General features: G+C 45.7%; 1 protein-coding gene across 8 annotated transcripts in view; it reads right to left on the bottom strand.

The window, feature by feature from the left end:
• Positions 1–3,140: 3,140 nt before the first annotated feature.
• DOCK4 (dedicator of cytokinesis 4) overlaps positions 3,141–21,184 on the bottom strand; it is a 434,871-nt gene continuing 416,827 nt past the window's right edge. For 5 of the 8 annotated variants that reach the window (XM_060244887.1, XM_060244891.1, XM_060244895.1 and 2 more), the window contains 3 exons: positions 20,270–20,383; positions 11,063–11,130; positions 3,141–5,282 (listed from right to left, as the gene is read on the bottom strand). In XM_060244887.1, coding sequence (XP_060100870.1) covers positions 4,857–5,282; positions 11,063–11,130; positions 20,270–20,383 — 608 coding nt within the window. In that variant the 3' untranslated portion in view covers positions 3,141–4,856. The remainder of the gene's footprint in view (positions 5,283–11,062; positions 11,131–20,269; positions 20,384–21,184) is intronic. The other 3 variants (XM_060244888.1, XM_060244892.1, XM_060244894.1) reach the window with 1 other exon arrangement.

The following is a 21,184-nucleotide window of genomic DNA, read 5'->3' as shown; positions in this document are numbered from 1 at the left end:
AATGTTACAAACTGTACATAAGACAGAGATAGAAAACATTCCTGTACAAGGCGTTTGTGTTAATCTGGTCCTACAACTGGGCATGAGCGTTCAATTGCTCTACAAGAGCTCTTTAGTGAATGCCACTTAGAACATCATCTTGCAATACTAAGGGCACTTTCACACAGAGCATAGTTTATGGTCTGGGGCTAACATTTTTTAAAAGCTCATTTACTATGCACAAATGGTTCTCCTTGTGTATTCAGAGTTCTATATTTTCTTTAGATTGCAATTCCTCATGCTTCTCAGGTTTCCCCCAATTTTGAGAATGGGATGTCCAGCAGAAGGAGAAACAAAGGCTGTTTTTGAAAACGGAACACCAGGGTGGTGAGAACCAGAGAGGATTGTGAGGCACTCCAAAGGGATCTGTTGAGGCCGGGTGAGTGGGCGTCAATGTGGCAGATGAGGTTCAATGTGGCCAAGTGCAAAGTAATGCACATTGGGGCCAAGCATCCCAGCTACAAATACAAGTTTTTGGGGTGTGAACTGGCAGAGACTGACCAAGAGAGAGATCTTGGGGTCGTGGTAGATAACTCACTGAAAATGTCAAGACAGTGTGTGATTGCAATAAAAAAGGCCAACGCCATGCTGGGAATTATTAGGAAGGGAATTGAAAACAAATCAGCCAGTATCATAATGCCCCTGTATAAATCAATGGTGCGGTCTCATTTGGAATACTGTGTGCAATTCTGGTCACCGCACCTCAAAAAGGATATTATAGCATTGGAAAAAGTGCAGAAAAGGGCAACTAGAATGATTAAAGGGTTGGAACACTTTCCCTATGAAGAAGGGTTAAAACGCTTGGGGCTCTTTAGCTTGGAGAAACGTTGACTGTGGGGTGACATGATAGAGGTTTACAAGATAATGCATGGGATGGAGAAAGTAGAGAAAGAAGTACTTTTCTACCTTTCTCACAGTACGACTCGTGGGCATTCAATGAAATTGCTGAGCAGTCAGGTTAAAATGGATAAAAGAAGTACTTCTTCACCCAAAGGGTGATTAACATGTGGAATTCACTGCCACAGGAGGTGGCGGCGGCTACAAGCATAGACAGCTTCAAGAGGGGCTTAGATAAAAATATGGAGCAGAGGTCCATCAGTGGCTATTAGCCACAGTGTGTGTATATATATATATATGTGTGTGTGTATATAATTTTTTTGGCCACTGTGTGACACAGAGTGTTGGACTGGATGGATTATTGGCCTGATCCAACATGGCTTCTCTTATGTAAACCCTAATGCAGAGGTTACATCCCAATTCTTTCATTTTGGGAGGAACAACAGCTCTGTTTTAGAACCTCAATCCCATAATTTCCAGAATATTATCCTTTATCTCATGCTAGTCTTAAATCATGTGTCACCATTTACACTTTGGTAGATCCGCTCTGTATTCATATATCATGATAAACTATGATTTATTCAAACCACAGTTGATTGCAGAAAGTCTGGTTAGTATACTAGAAAACATCACAATCAGTTTGTGCATGTCCCATTTCGTCTGATTCTTACTTCTAAGTAGAGTTCCCAATGGAGTTCCATTGGCAGAATGTTGGCACTGCCTCAGTAAGTGTACAGCCAGTTGCTATCGGTTGGATACAATGAGGGCTTTTTCCCTGGGAGAACGCAGTGGAATGCAGGGCCAACTCACTCACTAGGCAAACTAAGCACTTGCCTAGGGTGCTGAGAAGGGGGGGGGGCATCAAATTAGGCTTCCGCCCTCCCGGTGCCCATGACAAGTGCCTAGTTTGCCTGCCTGATGCCTCCTCCCTCCACTGCCTCCCTTGCACTCCGCTCGCCCCCACCGCCGCCTTCCTTCCTCCCTTGCACTCTGCTCGCCCCCCCGCCGCCACCTCCTCCCTCTCCCTCCCTTTTGCTCCGGCCCCCACTCCCCGATGCAGCCAGCCTCTGATCAGTCTTTGAAGAGTGCGCTGGAGGAGGAACCGGAAGGGTGGGGGAGCAAAGTCTCCAGTGCTCTCTTCAAAGATTGCTCAGAGGTCGGCCGCGTTGAAGCTGGTAAGGTCAAGCCAAGGTGTGCTCTGATCGCGCTATGTGTGGGGGAGAGCAGTAATGGAGTGCAGCGCTGTGGGGGGTGATGGGGGGCAGGGAGCCTGCCTGGGGCATTACATGCCCTCAGGCCAGCGCTGGTGGAATGGAGTTCCAGAACTTATTTGTGAAAACAAAATTCTCAAAAAATGTTTAAACATTCATGAGGGGCACCCATGTGTTTCTCCTTCACTTCCCTCTTGAGAGTTCTAGCACCGCTTTTTCCAGAAAAAAAGCCCTGGATACAATAAACAGTCAGGGAAACCAAAGTTCATGCAAGTTTAAATCCTTGTTTGCTTTCTGCTAGGGATCTTCAGTCATCCTCCTCTCCTTGTTCCTGATGTGCTGTTTCACTGAATTCTCTGAACTTCCTTTTACTCTGACACAAGATAGATCTTTTATAGCCCTCTCTTTTACAGAATTCCTTATATTTTTTTGGCCATTTCACCACATTCCTTAGTCTTATTTTTTTCCCTGATTTTTTTTTAAAGTTTGGTGAAAAGCACATGATCATGACTGGATCAGTCAATTGCTTCCTTTGTCTTGAGATATAAAAGGGAATAAGGAGTAAAGTTTGACAGTAGATGGGAAATAACCTGCTTTTAACTGTAACGATGTTTTCTGTGCAGCAATTTCTACTGAATAGGCTGGCAAACTAAATAAAAACGTATGATTGAGTGTAATCTTTCAGTGCAATGCCTTCTAAATTTCCCTTTGCAAGAGGCTGATTCAACAATTTGGTGAGTCATCACTAGTGGGGGACATGGAAGGGAAGGAATGAAGGCTCCAGAAAGCACCATTGACAGCTGAAGTGACTAGTTTTTTCTTGAGCTGTGTATATCTATCTCATTATATTCAGAAGGCTAGATGGGGGAAGGGCCACTAAACAAAGTGGGATTTCTGCATTCTCCACAAATGAGAATTAGTACAAGCAAAATACAAACTGTGTTCTCAGTTTATATTTCAAGCCTCACAGTCTGAAGAAGTGAGCAGTGATTCACAGAAGCTCATCCCCTGCCACAAATTTTGTTATGACTTTAAGGTGCTACTGGACTCCTGTACTGCCTCATAGTCTGTTATGCAGCCTGCTTTTGCAGTGGAGGCTGCCCTGTGTCAATTACGAATGGTCACATATGCATTATTCATAGTTGATTCTTCTGCAATACTTAGAAGCGATGATTGGAAAATCTTGGGGCCCTGCTTCTATGTATTTTAACAGAAGCTGCAAATGAAAAACACACAATTATCCCTTCACAACTAAGATGATTTTGAACTTAGGGTTGCCAGCCTCCTGCTGGGACCTGGGAATCCCCTGGAATTACAGCTCTTCTCTAGACTACAGAGATAAGTTCCCCTGGAGAAAACAGGTGCTTTGGAGGGTAGACTCTACGGCATTGTATCTCCTTGAGGTTCCTGTCCTCCCAAGGCTCTATCCCCAAATCTCCAAGAGTTCCCAATCTGGATCTGTTAAGCTTACCCCATTATTCCCTGCCAGGGGGTACCTGACAACCCTATTTGGACTCCAAATCTCTACCCAAGTACAAATAGCTAACATGAAACCATCATGTTACACCATCAGAAATCTACATGAAGTACTGATTCCACATAGCCAGTTATTGGCATCTGAGGGTGGGAAACATTCAGGATACTTCCTGTGCTTCCCATTGTGTACCACAGTGCACAACATGGAGGCTAAAAAGCTTCCAAAATTACACAGGATGGGTGAATAGATAACAAAAAAAGTCATTATAAAGACTGAACCCAGAAGAACTATTCACAAGTTTGCTGTTTAAGCAGAACTCTAGAATTAATGCCCTCTATAGGTATCTCTTCTTAACATTTATATAGACATAGTGATTTCCATTTTAAGAAATATTTGTACACTTTAGTGACCGTTTCTTGGTTCACTATTAAAATTATGCAATCAATTTAGTCACAAGAACAACTTGAAAATGAACTTTCTCTTCAGAGACCAACACATTTTAAGGTGAAGCTTCAAAGTGTTCAATGGAAATTCTACAACCAACTCATAATGGGAATTATTTTCCTTTATCATCTGGGAGTTATGAAGTAAATTGCACCTCAACGAAAAATTGGGGAAAATGTATAGATTATGTAGACAAACCACTACCAAAGAGCTGAAGAATTTATCCTTTTTACAAATGTTTGAAAATGTATATACATATATATATATAAAAATAATAAAATGCTGAACTGTGTCAGTAGAAAGGACACAGGTTGAAAATAGGGAAGAAGCTATCTTCAAAATGCTTGGGAAAGTGTAGAAATTAAACCTTGTTACAAGAACATCCCTTTGTTATATACATATCACTTACAGGTGCAATCCTAGCAATCCTATTTTTTTAGGAATCAGCCCGCTGAGTAGACTTGGGTAGTATTCTGAGTAGATCTGTTTAGGATTACACTGTTAACCCATATTATCCTGCATGCTCTAAAAAGTACTTTATCATAAAAACAGAAGAATGTGGAAGCACAATACAGATTCGATTAAACTGTTTGCAAAACCCCCCAAAACTGAGTGTAAGATTCAAACTGGTACGCAGTTAAATTTGATGTATTTAAAATTAATGAAACTCAGTCCCGTTCCCCACAGGGACTGGTAAACTAGGTTAGTATTTTCATTTGACAAAATGTGCAACATAATATTAACCAATTTTTAAGAATCCTTGCAAATAATATTTGTGAAAATTTATTAAAGTGCCTGTGTTAGGTGTGTTTTATCACTTAAGTCATTAACAAATGACTCCCCCCCCTTTATAACTGAGACACTTTTCTTGGAAGAGGCCTAGGCCGAGGGACTTGTTCAGTTCTCTTGCTACTATTTTCCAGATTGTTCGGTCGGACCAGCAGGGGTTTGGGTGGCAGTGCTGGAGGATCCGAAGGAATGGGGATGGAAAGATTGTGAGGTAGCGGGACAGGACGCCTCAGTGTCCGTTCATAAACACTATAAGGTGGTGGAGTCTTACTTTCTTTTCTCAATGGCTCTTCGGAAGCACTGCAGTTAGAAATAGATACTGGGTGTTCATTGATTTGAGTCTCAAAGCCAGATGTTTCCGATGTGCTACACCGACTGAGTGAGGAGATGCCACTGCTGTAACTTCCTGACAAGATGGGGGAGTTGGAAATGAGCCCTGATGAATGATAATCCACTGGAGACGGAGTAAATGATTGCATTGTACCCTGGGTAAAAGAGAGGAAAGAGAAGTAATTCGCATAAAACAGAAATGGAGGCTGGAGGTGTTTCTTTGAGGAAACAAATGTTCTATTACATCAGGTTTGATTGTTATATGTCAGGGATGTCAAACGTGCAGCCTAGGGGCTGAATCAGGCCCCAGAGGGCTCCTATTAGCTCCTGAGCAATTGGCTGTCGTCTGCTTCCTTCTTCGTCTCTCTTGTTTCCTTCTGTGTAACAGCTTGCTTTGCAAGGCTTGCTCAATCGCACAGGAGCTACAGAGCAAAACCTCTATTTTCTCCATTGGCTGAGGCTCCTCCCTTGGGGAGGAAGGGGGGGAAGACAGAGCTTGCTTTGCCAGGCTCTCTCAATTGCACAGCAGAGCTACTGAACCAAGCCTCTCTTCCTTCTATTGGCTGAGGCTTCTCCCCCTCCTGGCCCCTTGGGGAAGGAAGGAAAGAGTCAGAGCTTTCTTTGCCCAGTTCCCTGGATCCCATGAGAGAGATACAAAGAAAGCACCTTTAAGACCAATGAGTGCTAATGTTTTAAGCATGTTTTATTTTAATTTTTTTTAAAAAATCTTTGTGTTTGTCTGTGTCCTTTATAAAGTTTATACAGCCTGGCCCAACAAGGCTCAGCCAACAAGGTCTCATTTATGTCAGATCCGGCCCTTATAATAAATGAGTTCGACACCCCTGATATATGTAGTGCTTAAGGGTTAGTTTAGATTCCATTACCAGTAAGTTATTACATGTTTCCTACAGTAACTTATAGTAGTCAGTATTTTCAATGGGCAACTATAGAACAAAAATGGTTAGATCGTCTCCATTCTCTCAAACATTTGGAATCAGAACTCTGTGATGAAAGATACCAAATCCTGTGAACAGAGTGCAAATACTGAGAATCCCACAGACTAAAAATAGCACTTCATGAGACTGTTGAGGTAGATTTCTGAGGCGGCAAGTAACACTTGCATGATTATTCTTCTAAACAAAGAAATGCCCTGTTTACCTGATATGGAGACCGGGGTTGGATCCAGCCAGCTTTTTCTCACTCATTCTCACCAAAAATCCCTTCTTACTCCAGCTTCCATCCCACAGGACTTCTGTAGATGAAAGTTCCATGATCTACAGCCAATGTTCCCTCTAAGCTGTGGAGTCTTGTGAGCAAAAATTCTACTTTGTGAGCTACTGGCATTAAAGTTGTGAGCTACTGCATAAATTAGTTTGCTCTGGGGCCATTTTTCCTGAGCTAAGACAAAAATATGTGAGCCAGAGTCTAAGAAACCATGGACTATCTCACACTAACTCAGCTCAGAGGGAACACTGCAGCATGATCTTTTTTTTTGTATTATTTTATGTGTGTGTGCTTGTGTGTCTGCACCTGAAAGTTATAGTGACCTCTGGTGACTGGCCCCCACTGGGGGCCTGGAGGATATTGAGAGAGGTGGCTGAATAAAGCCTGCTCATATCCTCTCAACTGCTGTATTTCAAGGAGGTCTCCCATCCAAGTACTTGCCAAAGTTGATCCTACTTAGTTTCTGAGATCTGACGATCTGAGTTTCTGAGATCTGATGCTGTGACCTGGGTTAGGGCATAGCACAGGTTAGGGTGGCCTGGGTTAGGGTGCCAGGTTAGGGCACAGCATGATCCTTTTGGTGGTTATGAGCCTCCCTTTTCACCAGCTGAAAGCCTGGTTGGATCCAACCCTACTTCCACCCCCCTAGATGTGCCCTACAAATAGAGGATGGTCTTAAATTTGTATACAAGTTGCAGGTATATATAGGTTATAAAATACTGTTTGGATATAGTATTTTTTCTAGGTGGAGGTCACCTTACACTCAGGGTCATCTTCCCTTTTTGGTAGATCTGGCAGTCACATAAAAATGGAAACCACCCCATGATGAGTATACTGTCCAGACCAGCCCAAATTCCACAGGAATCAATAATTCAGAAAAAGGCAGCTAATCTTTTGCTGTCTGACAAGCTAGAAAGATTGAGTGGCTGTACTGTTTGCAGTGATGTATTAATTTCTTGACTTCTATTACAAAGTTTCTGGAATTATTCCAAATGCAACACATTTTCTATTCAGTAAATGGTAGTACTATGCCCTCTAATGACAGGGAAGGGAACACACATGACACATTTCATTTTTAAAAAATCTATGTTTGCGAAAATGAAGTTTTTTCATGATACATAAAGCCAGGGCTTTTTTGAGCCAGAACGCCGTTCCAGCTGGCATGGGCAGCTGCCTTAGCCAGTGTTCCGGCTCATCCCAGGCAGTTTCCTGGCTGGCCGGGGGTCAGGGGACTCAACCACGCTTGCCCAGCTTTCCCCCAATCCTTTGCAGGCCAGTGGGGGTCAGGGGGCCCTGCAGCGACTCCTCAGTGTTTTTCCACCCTCCTTTGGCCTGGTGGGGGTCCGGGGGCCCTGTTGCACCTCCGCAGCCTTTTTTCACCCTCCACCAGCCTGGCGGGGGTCCAGGGTCCCATCCCTTCTCCCCCCTTCTTTTCTGTTTCTTTTCTTTCCGTTTCTCTCTCTCCCATTCATTCTGTCTGTCTTTCTTTTTCCCTGTCTATCTGCTTTGTTTTCTACTCTCCCACTCTTTCTGTATTTCTTTCATTCATTTTTCTGTCAGTCTTTCTTTTCCCCTTTGTTTTATTTTCTACTTCCCCAGTCTTCCTTCCTTTCTGTCAGTCTTTCTAGCAATATTTCTTTTTCCGTTTGCCTTATTTCCCACCCCCACACTTCCTTCCTTTTTTCCTTCCTTCCTTCCTTCCTTCCTTCCTTCCTTCCTTCCTTCCTTCCTTCCTTCCTTCCTTCCTTCCTCCCTCCCTCCCTCCATCAGTCAGTCTTTTTCTCTATTTGCTTTATTTATTTATTTCTTTAAGCACTACACCAGGGGTGGCCAAACTGTGGCTCAGGAGCCACATGTGGCTCTTTCACGTATATTGTGTGGCTCTTGGAACCCTCACTGCCTTGTCAGCCAATTTGGAGAAGGCATTTCTCTCTTTAAATCACTTCTTCAAGCCAGCCAGCATTTAAAATTAAAGTTGCTTTCTTTCCACCTCTCTATCATTCCTCCCTTCTGCTCTCAAACATCTGACGTTCATGCTTTGCAGCTCTTGAACATCTGACATTTATTCTATGTGGCTCTTAAGTTTAAGCAAGTTTGGCCACCCCTGCACTACACCATGCTGGCTCTTGTGATTGAGTAGTGTGTTGGAATTTGGTTGTTGTTTTTTTTTAATGGGATGGCTATCAGTGTTCCCTCTAAGCTGAGTTAGTGTGAGCTAGCTCACAGATTATTAGCTTCCAGCTCACACATTTTTGTTTTAGCTCAGGAAGGATGACCCCAGAGCACACTAATTTATGCAGTAGCTCACAACCTTTAATGCCAGTAGCTCACAAAGTAGAATTTTTGCTCATAAGACTGCAGCTTAGAGGGAACATTGATGACTATATATATATGGCTATATATTCGTGGACTTTTTCCAATTCTAGAATATCTTTTTTGAGGTGTGGTGACCAGAATTGTACGCAGTACAATTCTGGTTACCACACCTCAAAAAAGATCTTATAGTGCTTTTGGTGATGTCAGAGGTGTGGCCTAGTATGCAAATGATGGTGATGTCAGAGTGTGGCCTCACATACTAATGAGTTCCTGCTGGGCTTTTTCTACAAAAAAAGTCCTACATAAAGCAGTATGAATAGGCAACGGTAATATAGGGGCACTTCCACATATGCTAAGTAATGAGGTTTCAATCCACTTCAGTGACTGTTTGCAAGTGGATTTTGCATTTCACACAATAAAATCCTGTTGTGAAGTGCATTGAATTGGATTGAAAGTGTGCTATTTAGTATATGTGTACGACCTGAGTTCGATCCTGGCGGAAGCTGCGTTCAGGTAATAAGCTCAAGGTTTACTCAGCCTTCCATCCTTCCGAGGTCAGTAGAATAAGTATCCAGTTTGCTGGGGGTAAAGTGTAGATTACTGAGGAAGGCAATGGCAAACCACTGCCTAAAAGTCTTCCAAGAAAATGTCGTGATGTGACATCACCCCATGTGTCGGTAATGACCCTTTATACTTCCAGCAGATTCTTTATGGCCTCTATTAAGGTGTTAGCACTGCATGTACACAAAGAGCAGTATTAGCAGGAACACAGCATATCTAGATGATGGTGGCTTTCCATCATCTAAATAGCATTGAGAGTCAGAAACATTTGAACCCCTGCTTTACAAGCTGTTTAGAAATCACCAAATTATTCTCTTTACTATGCTATTGTTAAACAGTGGATATTTCAACAAACAGCAGAAATTGAAATGAACATAGCTAAAATACAGTTAAACATACATCTAATAGATGCTGAATGACACAATGTCTGCTAAAGTTCAGATAGCTACTTTTTCAATTCAAATAACAACTGCTTTTAAATATCACAACAGCAATGTAGAGAGCAGTTCAGCATTAAAACAAGCAAGCAGTTTGCATGAAACTTAAAATGTATCTTTAAAGTACCATCTTTAGCTGTTTTCCAATATGCTTTCCAAGCAGTGGGTTCTGCAGTAAAATATGCATGCATGAAGCACCATCATATGCTGTTAAGCACACTTTATTGGATACTAATGGCAAAAATGTAAGTATTCCTGTATCTCCGGAGATCAGCATAAGGTATTTTGTCAACACCAGGGCTTGTATAGGGTGCCTGGTATTAGCAGCTCTGCTTATTTTGTTGTTCTGTTTTAGAAGATTCATTATATGCACTTAATGGATCATGTAATATTAAGGCTTGGTCTTCTCCAAGATTTATTTCTGATAGCTAGACTTCCCTCTAGACTTGGCATGGATTTATTTACTACATCAAAAAGCAATCATATGTTGCTTTAATAAATCATATATCACAAGACTTATCTTGTTAATTTCATAAGGGAGGCATATTTCTAAGTAACTTGGCCCTCATGGCTATAATTGGTATTTACCATATGGAAAGTTTCAAAATTTCCCCCATGACATGTGAAATGCCGGTTGCCGCCACATGGGGCACATTTGTGAGAAATACTCATGTTGCAAAAGTGACAATGCAAAATGACCTTGCAATGACTTCATCCAAGGAATATGTGTGGAAGAGCCTTAAGAGACAGCCCAAAGGCACACTTAAGTGGGCAAACCAGCTGCTTTCTCAATGTTTACTTCCTTCTTAATTAGAACTAACAATCTTGCTCGCAGCTCTTGCCTGAATGACTTGGGTTCTTATGTGAGCAAGGTTCACTCACATCACACCCCCTTGCAAGAACAGGAGTTCTGTTTCAACTTCTTTGGCTAATGTTCAGTTGATTCCTTTTGGAGGAGAAACCCTATCTGGGACTTTGGGATTTATTGCCCTTTGACCAGAGATGCTGTCTGAAGTGATAGCTTGGTTTTGGAGTTGAATCTGAAAGAGAAAGATCATGAGGACTCATGGTGCCCCTGAATTCTGAACACATGGTACTGACTTTCATTAACTGCAAGGTGTAAACTTCTCATTGTTTCAACAGAGGTCACTTGAACTGGACCAGAGATGCTTTCTTTTTATAGAATGGCGTTGTCTGTTCTTATGTTTTATTGCTTACTTTGACTTTTTAATAAAAGAGGAATTGAGAAAGCATTTGTTTTAATAGCAAACACAGTTTGAATGCAAGTGGTATGATATACTAGGCTTTAAAGGCAATGTAAGCCAAACCGTTAGACAATATTATAAGAAGCAAAAGATGCAAGAAAATAATGTTATAACTAATTTCATTAGTCTGACCAGTACCTTCATCGGAGATCTTCCAGCAGGAGAAGGGGAAACTGAGGTTATATGTCGAGCTGGTGATGCTGTCAAGAAGATCATTAACTCAGTTTAGCGACATTTATACACATTAGGGAATTAAGAATTAACTCATTTTGAGAACTGGGGCTTTAAATGAAAAAGAATGATTATTTACAATAAACCCCATACTAAGTTATTTTAAATTTTTGATATCAGTATGAAAGAAAGCACATTTCCTGTGAAAGAGAAGAACTCTGTGGCCATCTCTTCCTGCTGCCTTCCATCATTTACCTTTGCTCTTCAGGCCTTGGGGCTCTTAAGCTGGGTACCAAGTTGACATAAAACCGTGATAGATAAGATTAGATAGATAAATAGATTAGATAGATAAGATTAGATAGATAGATAGATTAGATAGATAAGACAGATAGATAAAACATTCCTGCTCCTTTTCAAGCATAACTCTTCTGCAAAAGAGGCCACTGGTGCCAAGCTTTCCCAGGCTGGTATCATGAGCTAAGTAACTAAGAATTCTAAGTAATAGCCTACAACAGCTTGGAAATACAAGGCCAGTTATTAACTGAGCTGGAGACAGCTTGCCCAGAGCCGGGGTGTGGGAGTCGGTGAGGTAGGCGGCCACTGAGGGTGCCACCTCACCACGGGGGTGGAGGGTGGCCACCCCCTCCCCACTCACACTGACCCTTCCTGTCCAGTCCCTGCTTGCCCAGCCTCTCAGCGGCCGCCTGCATCCTTCTTCGTTTGCCCTGATTCGGGGCGAAGGAAAAAAGACCGGCTGCTGCCCACCGCCCAGCCAGCTCCCTCTGAACCTTCAATGTTGCCTGGGAGCTTCTGGAGCAGCAGGCAGAAGCAGCAGAAAAGGGGCTGAGCGGGGCTCCCCCTCCCTCCCAATGCAGCAGCGAGTGGAGTCTCACACACCCACTCTGGTCCCAGCAGGATGGCCGAGGGAGGCTTCTTCTCCCAGCAGACAATTTCACACCCCTTCTCCGCGCCCTGCTTTGCTTCCTCTTCCCCCTGGACAAAGAGTGAAGCAGAGAGGGGCCAGGAATCACAGCGTTGTGCTTTCTCCTGGGATCTTTGTTCCTCGGGGCTTGCTGCCTTCTCTCCCTCCTCGCCCAGTTTGCTGGGATGAGGAAAGGAACTTGTAATGGCCTCTCCTCCCTCCCTCCCTCGCCAATGCTAATCTGAGTAGAGGGGGTGGGGAGAGAAGCTTGAAATGCCCTGGCATTTCATGTTTTCCCAGGCTGCCATTTCATGTTTTCCTTCCTTCCTTCCTTTCTCTTTTTCTGTCAGTCAGTGTTGTCCCCTGTCTTCCTTCTCTCTCTCTCTTTCTGTCAGTCTTTTCCCATGTCTTCTTTCTCTCTGTCTTTCTCCCCCCTCTCTCCCCCCATCACCCCCCCAAGCATGGTGCGTGAAGCTGCTGCTCCCGCTCTTCTCACCTCTCACTAAGAGCCAGAGATAGATCCAGGTGGGCAGCCATGTTGGTCGGAAGCAGTAGAATAAAGCAAGAGTCAAGTGCACCCTTAAGACCAACCAAGTTTTATTCAGAGCTGCAGTTAGCATGGGGGAGGGGGAAAGAGTAGGTAGGTATTCAAAGAAGCAAAGCCCAGTTTCCCAAAGGATGGGTGGGGTGGGAATCTTCACCAGCTGGATTTTAAATGCCTTCCCTCCACTGGAAATAATGAAGGATAGGGGCACTTTCTTTTGGGGCTCATAGAATTTGACCCCCTGGACCAGTACTTTTCAAACTTGGTCGGTGTTTTGGGTAGAGGCATTCAATGCTATGTTGAAAATTTTGTGATTCTACCTCAAAAAACAGCCCCCCCCCAATAACCATAGATCAATTCTCCGTTATACCCTATGGGAATCAGTATCCGTAGGGAATAATGGAGTGCCCAGTAGACGTTTCCCTCCCCATCCCATTTTCTGATGACCCTGAAGCGGTGGGGGGGCCTCCAAACTGGGGGAATCCCTTGCCTTCACCTGGAGATTAAAAATACAATAGAGAAAATCACGGAATAGGATGAGAACCCAAAGAAAAACCGTGACAAATAACAAATACAATCATAAATTCACTTGTAATTATTAATGTATGAAACTTCAAAGTATTCGATTGTCATGATCCATTTCAACAATATTGTAACGTAAGTACATATAATTCATTTACAAAACGCATCTAAGCACAATTACATCAGAACAAATAGCTTAAAGTGCTTAGTGCTACGAAGTGCTTGTACGTCAAAGTGCCTGTGCAGATTTTTCTTCCAAAAGGAATATATCTGAAGATTCCCCGATGTCCCCCTGCCGGAGCCGGCAGGACACTTGTCGCACTGTTTCCACTGTTTTTATCAAAGAGGGATATCTTTGATTAAGACGTGTTCTTAATTATGGACTGGGTTTTGTGCCAACACCTAAGTATAATTCTTTCAAGACTCATATAGACATGTTTAGGTTGGTTCGGCAAATTAAATAAAAAAAATTTTTTGATACCACATCATCAGGTCAGGAGGATTGGCGTTTCAAATCCCCCTCCAGTTTTGTTCCAAACATTAGTGATGGTCCTCAGCTTTGAAAAAACTGTACTTAGGGATGCTGAAAAATTGGAAGAGACTAACAAACATACCTGGCATAATATCACTTTTGAGGAAAGTTTGGCCCTTAAAGAGCTAGCTCCAGATACCAGCATTGTCATCAAGCCTGCTGATAAAGGAGGCGCAATAGTCACACAGGATTTAAAAGACTACGAGGATGAAATTAGACGGCAGTTAGCAGATGTTGACACCTATCAATGCATTCAGCAGGACCCCACTGACCATATCGCTAGAGCTATAGATGTGACCATCACGGAGGCAGACATTTTTGGTTGGATAGCTAGAACTAAGGCTTTTTTACTAAATAAGAAACCCCGTGTTCTGGTGTTATATTCCTTACCTAAGATCCACAAGCCTGGTTTCCCCACTCCGGGGAGGCCTATAGTATCGAGATCTAATTAATTGTTGGAACCACTTTCTCAATTTATTGATTTCTTTTTGCAGCCCTTTATAATAAATACACCTTCGTACATAAAGGATAGTGAAGATTTTATCACTAAGATAGAGGGAAAGTTGTGCCAGTGGATGTTGTTTTCTGCATGCTGGATATAACCTCTTTGTATACCAACATTCCACTAGAGGAGGCTCTGGCTGTAGTGGAGTCTGTGCTTAACAAAAGAGCATGCCATGATCCTCCTACTTCGTTTTTGTTACAATTAGTAGATATTATTTTTGAAAAAAATTATTTTCGTTTTCAAAAGGATTTTTATTATCAAATTAGGGGAGTTTCCATGGTAAGTAGCATGGCTCCCAGTGTTGCCAACTTGTTTGTGGCAAAACTGGAGGAAGAATTTATCAACCATCCCCAAGTCAATTTGTTTTTCGCTGATATTCTAATTTATTATCGTTATATTGATGACCTTTTTTTCATTTTAAGAGATAGGTCACAGTTTGAACTGTTTGTGGAGTGGCTGAACAATATTCATCCGATGATAAAATTTTCTGGTAAAACAAATTTTGAGTGTGTGCCTTTTCTAGACCTCACGGTCTATCGAGATTTTGAGCACAAAATAGCTGCAAACCTTATTCCAAGGACACAGACCGGGGCTTATATTTGCATTTTTCTTCTTTTCATCCATACCACCTGCGGGCAAATTTGTCGTACTCACAGTTTTTAAGATTAAAAAGAAACTCAACAGCTGAAAGAGTATAAACAGCATAGCGATCTCATGACTGAGAGCTTTTTACAGAGAGGGTTTCCTACTGAAGTCATTGCCAAGGCAACTTGCAGAGCACAGGGTGTACAGAGAACCACTTTATTACAGCAGAAAAATAAACATAACCATCAGGGTAGCACTTGTGCTATTGATTATATGCCACATGCATTTGCAATTAAGAAAATCATTATTAAACACTGGCACCTCTTGTCGGAAGTACCGGGCTGTAAGGAATTGCCTTTGGTGGGCTTCTGTAGAATGAGATCTTTTAAGGATATTCTTATCCATTTGGATTTAACAACACCTGTGGTGCCATCTGGTGGCCTGTTGGGACATTACCTTTGTGGGAACTGTACTATATGCCCTATGGCAATTCAGACAAAAAAATTTGCACCACCTGACAGAGATATACAATATAAGTTACCACTAGGGTGACCATAATGTCTGAAGGCCAGCCAGGGACACTGGGAGGGGGGGGGGGTGCGCGCGCGCGAAGCGCGTGCGCCGCCGGAAACAGGAAGTGACGTCACTTCCGGTGACGTCACTTCCGGTGATGTCATGCCACCACCGGAAACAGGAAGTGGCATCACTTCCTGTGACATCATTTCCCCCACGTCACCTGCCGGAAACAGGAAGTGACTTCACAGCACTTCCTGTGACGTCCCCAAAAATCCCCCAAATATCACCGCCGGAAACAATTTTGTTCTCAAATCCTGTATATACTTCATCAGTATATGGGATAAGGCACTTTCTCAACTGTGCTGCATAATGCAGCCTATTTATTTTGTCCTGTTGGCTCTGTTGGCTCTATCTGCGCCACCTTCATCACTTTCGGGGTGTGGATCCCCCAGTGGGGTGGTCTCCCGACTCCCTCCGCTGACTGTTTCTGATAGCCCTGCGCCCCCTCTTTCATTTGATATGTGTCCCGTGCGGGTGCCACCCTCCCGCCGGGAGATGCCGCAAAATGAGCCCCCTTGAGGCTTATGGCGGCAGGGCTCGGGGGAAGCGAGCTAGACTGCTGTTCTTTTGAGGGGTTATAGAGTGTTTCGAGCCCGTCCCTGTGGCATCGGTCCCATCGTTGTGGGACCAAGGGGGCCGGCGCAGCGGCACGCCGAAGCAGCCTGTCACTAATAACACCGGTCAAGATGCAGGACAGGAACCTGGAAGTGACCGACAGGCTGCTTCAGCGTGCCGCTGCGCCGGCCCCCTGGGCCCCACAATGATGGGACCGATGCCACAGGGACGGGCTCGAAACACTCTATAACCCCTCAAAAGAACAGCAGTCTAGCTCGCTTCCCCCGAGCCCTGCCGCCATAAGCCTCAAGGGGGCTCATTTTGCGGCATCTCCCGGCGGGAGGGTGGCACCCGCACGGGACACATATCAAATGAAAGAGGGGGCGCAGGGCTATCAGAAACAGCCGGCGGAGGGAGTCGGGAGACCACTCCACTGGGGGATCCACACCCCGAAAGTGATGAAGGTGGCGCAGATAGAGCCAACAGAGCCAACAGGACAAAATAAATAGGCTGCATTATGCAGCACAGCTGAGAAAGTGCCTTATCCCATATACTGATGAAGTAAATACAGGATCTGAGAACAAAATTGCACTAGAAGACACAAACACAAAGCTCCCTTACACTGAATCAGTGCTTGGGTCCACCAAAGTCAGTATTGTCACATAAGAGAAGCCCTGTTGGATCAGGCCAGTGGCCCCTCCAGTCCAACACTCTGCGTCACATAATAACATAAGAGAAGCCCTGTTGGATCAGGCCAGTGGCCCATCCAGTCCAACACTCTGCATCACATAACAACATAAGAGAAGCCCTGTTGGATCAGGCCAGTGGCCCATCCAGTCCAACACTCTGCGTCACATAAGAACATAAGAGAAGCCCTGTTGGATCAGGCCAGTGGCCCCTCCAGTCCAACACTCTGCGTCACATAAGAACATAAGAGAAGCCCTGTTGGATCAGGCCAGTGGCCCATCCAGTCCAACACTCTGCATCACATAAGAACATAAGAGAAGCCCTGTTGGATCAGGCCAGTGGCCCATCCAGTCCAACACTCTGCGTCACATAAGAACATAAGAGAAGCCCTGTTGGATCAGGCCAGTGGCCCATCCAGTCCAACACTCTGCATCACATAACAACATAAGGAGGGAGGGAGGGAAGGAAGGAAGGAAGGGAGAAAGGGAGGAAGGGAAGAAAGGAAGAAGGGAGGGAGGGAAGGAAGGGAGGAAGGGAGGGAAGGAAGGAAGGAAGGAAGGAAGGAAGGAGGGAAGGAAGGAAGGAAGGGGGAGGGAGGGAAGGAAGGAAGGGGGAGGGAGGGAAGGAAGGAAGGAAGGAAGGGGGGAGGGAGGGAAGGAAGGAAGGAAGAAAGGAAGGGAGGAGGGAGGGAAGGAAGGAAGGCAAGGGAGGGAGGGAAGGAAGGAAGAAAGGAAGGGAGGGAGGAGGGAGGGAAGGAAGGAAGGGAAGGGAGTGAGGGAAGGAAGGAAGAAAGGAAGAAAGGGAGGAGGGAGGGAGGGAAGGAAGGAAGGGAAGGGAGTGAGGGAAGGAAGGAAGGAAGAAAGGAAGGAAGGAAGGAAGGGAGGAGGGAGGGAAGAAAGGAAGGCCGCCCCCCCCCCCCGCTTTCGGCCCCCTTACCTTAATCCAGGGCGGCGGATCCAGCGGCGGCGGCGGCGAGTCCTCCGGCGGCGGCCTCGCGGCGAGGGAGGGAGGGAGCTGCCGGGGCTGGCCTCTGGAGGCCTCCAGGGACCAGCGCCGGGCCTCTCCGATACCGGCGCTGGCCTCTGGAGGCCTCCAGGGACCAGCGCCGGCTGCTCCGCGGCTTCCCCGCGGCCTCCGCTGGTCCCTGGAGGCCCTCCAGAGACTCTGGAGGGCCTCCAGGGACCAGCGGAGGCCGCGGGGAAGCCTTCGCTGGCCGGCGCTAGTCCCCGAAGGCCTTCCAGAGGCTCTGGAAGGCCTTCCGGGACCAGCGCCGGGTGCCCCGCGGGGAAGCCTTCGCTGGCCGGCGCTGGTCCCGGAAGGCCTTCCAGAGCCTCTGGAAGGCCTTCCGGGACCAGCGCCGGGTGCCCCGCGGCTTCCCCGCGGCCTCCGCTGGTCCCTGGAGGCCCTCCAGAGACTCTGGAGGGCCTCCAGGGACCAGCGGAGGCCGCGGGGAAGCCTTCGCTGGCCGGCGCTGGTCCCGGAAGGCCTTCCAGAGGCTCTGGAAGGCCTTCCGGGACCAGCGCCGGGTGCCCCGCGGCTTCCCCGCGGCCTCCGCTGGTCCCTGGAGGCCCTCCAGAGACTCTGGAGGGCCTCCAGGGACCAGCGGAGGCCGCGGGGAAGCCTTCGCTGGCCGGCGCTGGTCCCGGAAGGCCTTCCAGAGCCTCTGGAAGGCCTTCCGGGACCAGCGCCGGGTGCCCCGCGGCTTCCCCGCGGCCTCCGCTGGTCCCTGGAGGCCCTCCAGAGACTCTGGAGGGCCTCCAGGGACCAGCGGAGGCCGCGGGGAAGCCTTCGCTGGCCGGCGCTGGTCCCCGAAGGCCTTCCAGAGGCTCTGGAAGGCCTTCCGGGACCAGCGCCGGGTGCCCCGCGGCCTCTCCGCGGCCTCCGCTGGTCGCTGGAGGCCCTCCAGAGTCTCTGGAGGGCTTCCAGCGACCAGCGGAGGCCACGGAGAGGCCTCCACCACTGCCGCCGGGCCCCGCGCGCGGGCGGGGAAGGCGGGGAGTGAGGGTGGGAGCGTCCCTGCGCGTGCGCAGGGGCCCTGCGCAGGCGCAGGGACGCTCCCTCCCTCACTCCCCGCCTTCCCCGCCCGCGCCCGCGGCCCACCGGCTCCTGGGCTGCCTAAACCGGGACCTTTAATGGTCCCGGTATAGGCAGCCCGGGATCCGGGATTGGGTGGCCAGATCCGGGAATGTCCCGGGAGACCGGGACGGTCTGGCCACCCTAGTTACCACATTTCAGTAATTGCAACTCTACATATGTGGTGTATGCAATATTGTGCAGTTGTAATCGAATTTATGTGGGTAATACCACGGCGGAACATCGTTCTCAGGTGAGAATGAAAAATTTTGAAGCTCCGTTAACTAATCATTACATAGAGATGAATCACAGAATTGATGACATGAAATTTATTGTTTTGTTTAAGTATTCTGGCCGCAAAGATGACTCTGCTAAAAAGTGTCTGCAGCGGGAAAAAACCTTCTGGATCTTCCAGTTGCAATCACTGGCCCCTAAGGAGTTAAATAATTGCATAGATTTTTCATGTTATTTATAAATAATATTCATAATTTTTGTAGTCAATAATTTCTGTAGTAAGTGTTTGCGTTGTTTTCCTGGCTTGTCAAATCGCATACAAGTGTGTGGAAAACCTGTTGGTAAATGTATCTTTAAATATTGCTTGCAGTTTAATGTAGGTTGCGGTAATACGCCTTGGGAATGATACTGCGTGCTTGTATTAGCTTCAGTCTTTGCCCTTGAGCGGTGAGTTGTTTGTAATTATTACTAATATGAATTTTGTATTGAGATAAACAATGTTATTGAAGATGTACATGTTTGCTTTATGTAGCCATTGTGAAAAACAACTTGTTGGATATCCCTCTTTGATAAAGTGGAAATGGTGTGGCAAGCGTCCTGCTGGCTCCAGGCTCTGTCAGAGGGACGTCGGGGAATCTTCAGATATATTCCTTTTGGAAGAAAAATCTGCACAAGCACTTTGACGTACAAGCACTTTGTAGCACTAAGCACTTTAAACTATTTATTCTGATGTAATTGTGCTTAGATGTATTATAAGATGCATTATTATAAATGAATTATATGTACTTACCTTACAATAATTATTATTGAAATGGATCATGACAATCAAATACTTTGAAGTTTCATACATTAATAATTACAAGTGAATTTATGATTGTATTCGTTATTTGTCATGTTTTTTCTTTGGGTTCTCCACCTGGAGATTGGCAACCCTAATTTCTGCCCCAGCAGCCTCTCAAGGCTGGACTCTGCAGGGGGTGGGGGAGAAGGGCAGATGCACTGAGGAGCACTTGACAGCCAGGATGGGAGGGGGCGGGGTGCAAGTTGGTAGCCTCGCCTAGGGCTCCAGAAAGCCTAGCACCGGGCCATCGCTTGCCCATCACTTGCCCATCGCTAGCTGATAACATGGCAGGTAACCACTATGTGGGTCTTCCAGTCTGAATGAGCTCTTCCTACAGCAGATCTTCTGGAAGAAGCCAAAAGGGTATTAAACACAGGAAAAGGTTAGACACAAAAGATTAGCCCTGTGCTGACTTCCAGTCTCTGTCATCTACACATAGGTCAATTTGTTCTTGGGCCTAAAGTCACTTTAAATGCAGATTTACAATAGTAATCCAAAAGCAAAATCTGGGTTCAAATCTAAATTGCAGCACTATGTTTCCAGTAACCAACCATTGCTACTAGGATGCAAAGTCTGAGATGTGCACACATACCAGTTTGCATGGGCCGTGGCGGTACGGGAGGAGACATTAACTTTCCACACTCTGACATGTTTCTGGCTTCTTTCCCGCTGTCCAGGCTCCAGCTGCTGGGAGTGCTGTTTACAGCTGGAAGAGAATAGCAAATGGGCATTAATATTTTCAGCTGCCAGGAGTTAATATAAAACATATAGTTTGGTAAAGTAGTGCTACTGAAGTAAAAATATATTCATCCTCCTTTTAGATAAGAGATATCTAAACAGAGATGAGCCAACATTTGGTTATTGGGCATCATTACATCTTTAAATTCAGGCCGCTAAATGAACTCATCCAACAGGCTCTCTGTAGCTTCTAAATTAGTGGTGATTCTTTTCTCATTAAGGTGGTTTTAGACGACCACTACCTAAATTTACCTAGGGAGTCAGTATCTCCTTTTTTAGTTTCGTTTCAACTTTAACTCTGACACTTTTCTGCTGTATGGTTTCCTACTGGAGCACCATACTAATTGTGGCACAGTAAAAAGGTTTGTTATCTGGCACCTGATTATCCTGAGCACTCAGTCAACCAACCGCCCATAAGGCAAGCCCTTCCCCCTTCCCTGTCATAACCCTGCCTGTACAGCTGGCCAGCTTAATGCCTCTAGCCACTGCTAGTCTCCTGACAGCTGGTGCTGTGAGTTAATGTCATCTTTCCCACTCATCCTGCCTCAAGCTGTTGGGAGCCAGCCCTGCTGGAAGGCTCCCACACAGGTGTGAGGGCTGTTGCCATGGCGCTCCCAATGGGATGGGCTTTGGTTGCTGTTCTTTCCTCTGAGCAGAGGGTGGGTCAGAGCTACAAGCCTAAGTATTTGGCACATTTGATTACCCCCTCACTTCCACATGAGTGCCAGACAACAAAGCTCTTACTGTATTGTCTTTGAAGAAATGTGAT

The sequence above is a fragment of the Heteronotia binoei genome, chromosome 8 (assembly GCF_032191835.1).
Source record: "Heteronotia binoei isolate CCM8104 ecotype False Entrance Well chromosome 8, APGP_CSIRO_Hbin_v1, whole genome shotgun sequence".
In the NCBI taxonomy this organism is placed as follows: Eukaryota; Metazoa; Chordata; class Lepidosauria; order Squamata; family Gekkonidae; genus Heteronotia; species Heteronotia binoei.
This window is presented reverse-complemented; position numbering and strand designations above follow the sequence as displayed.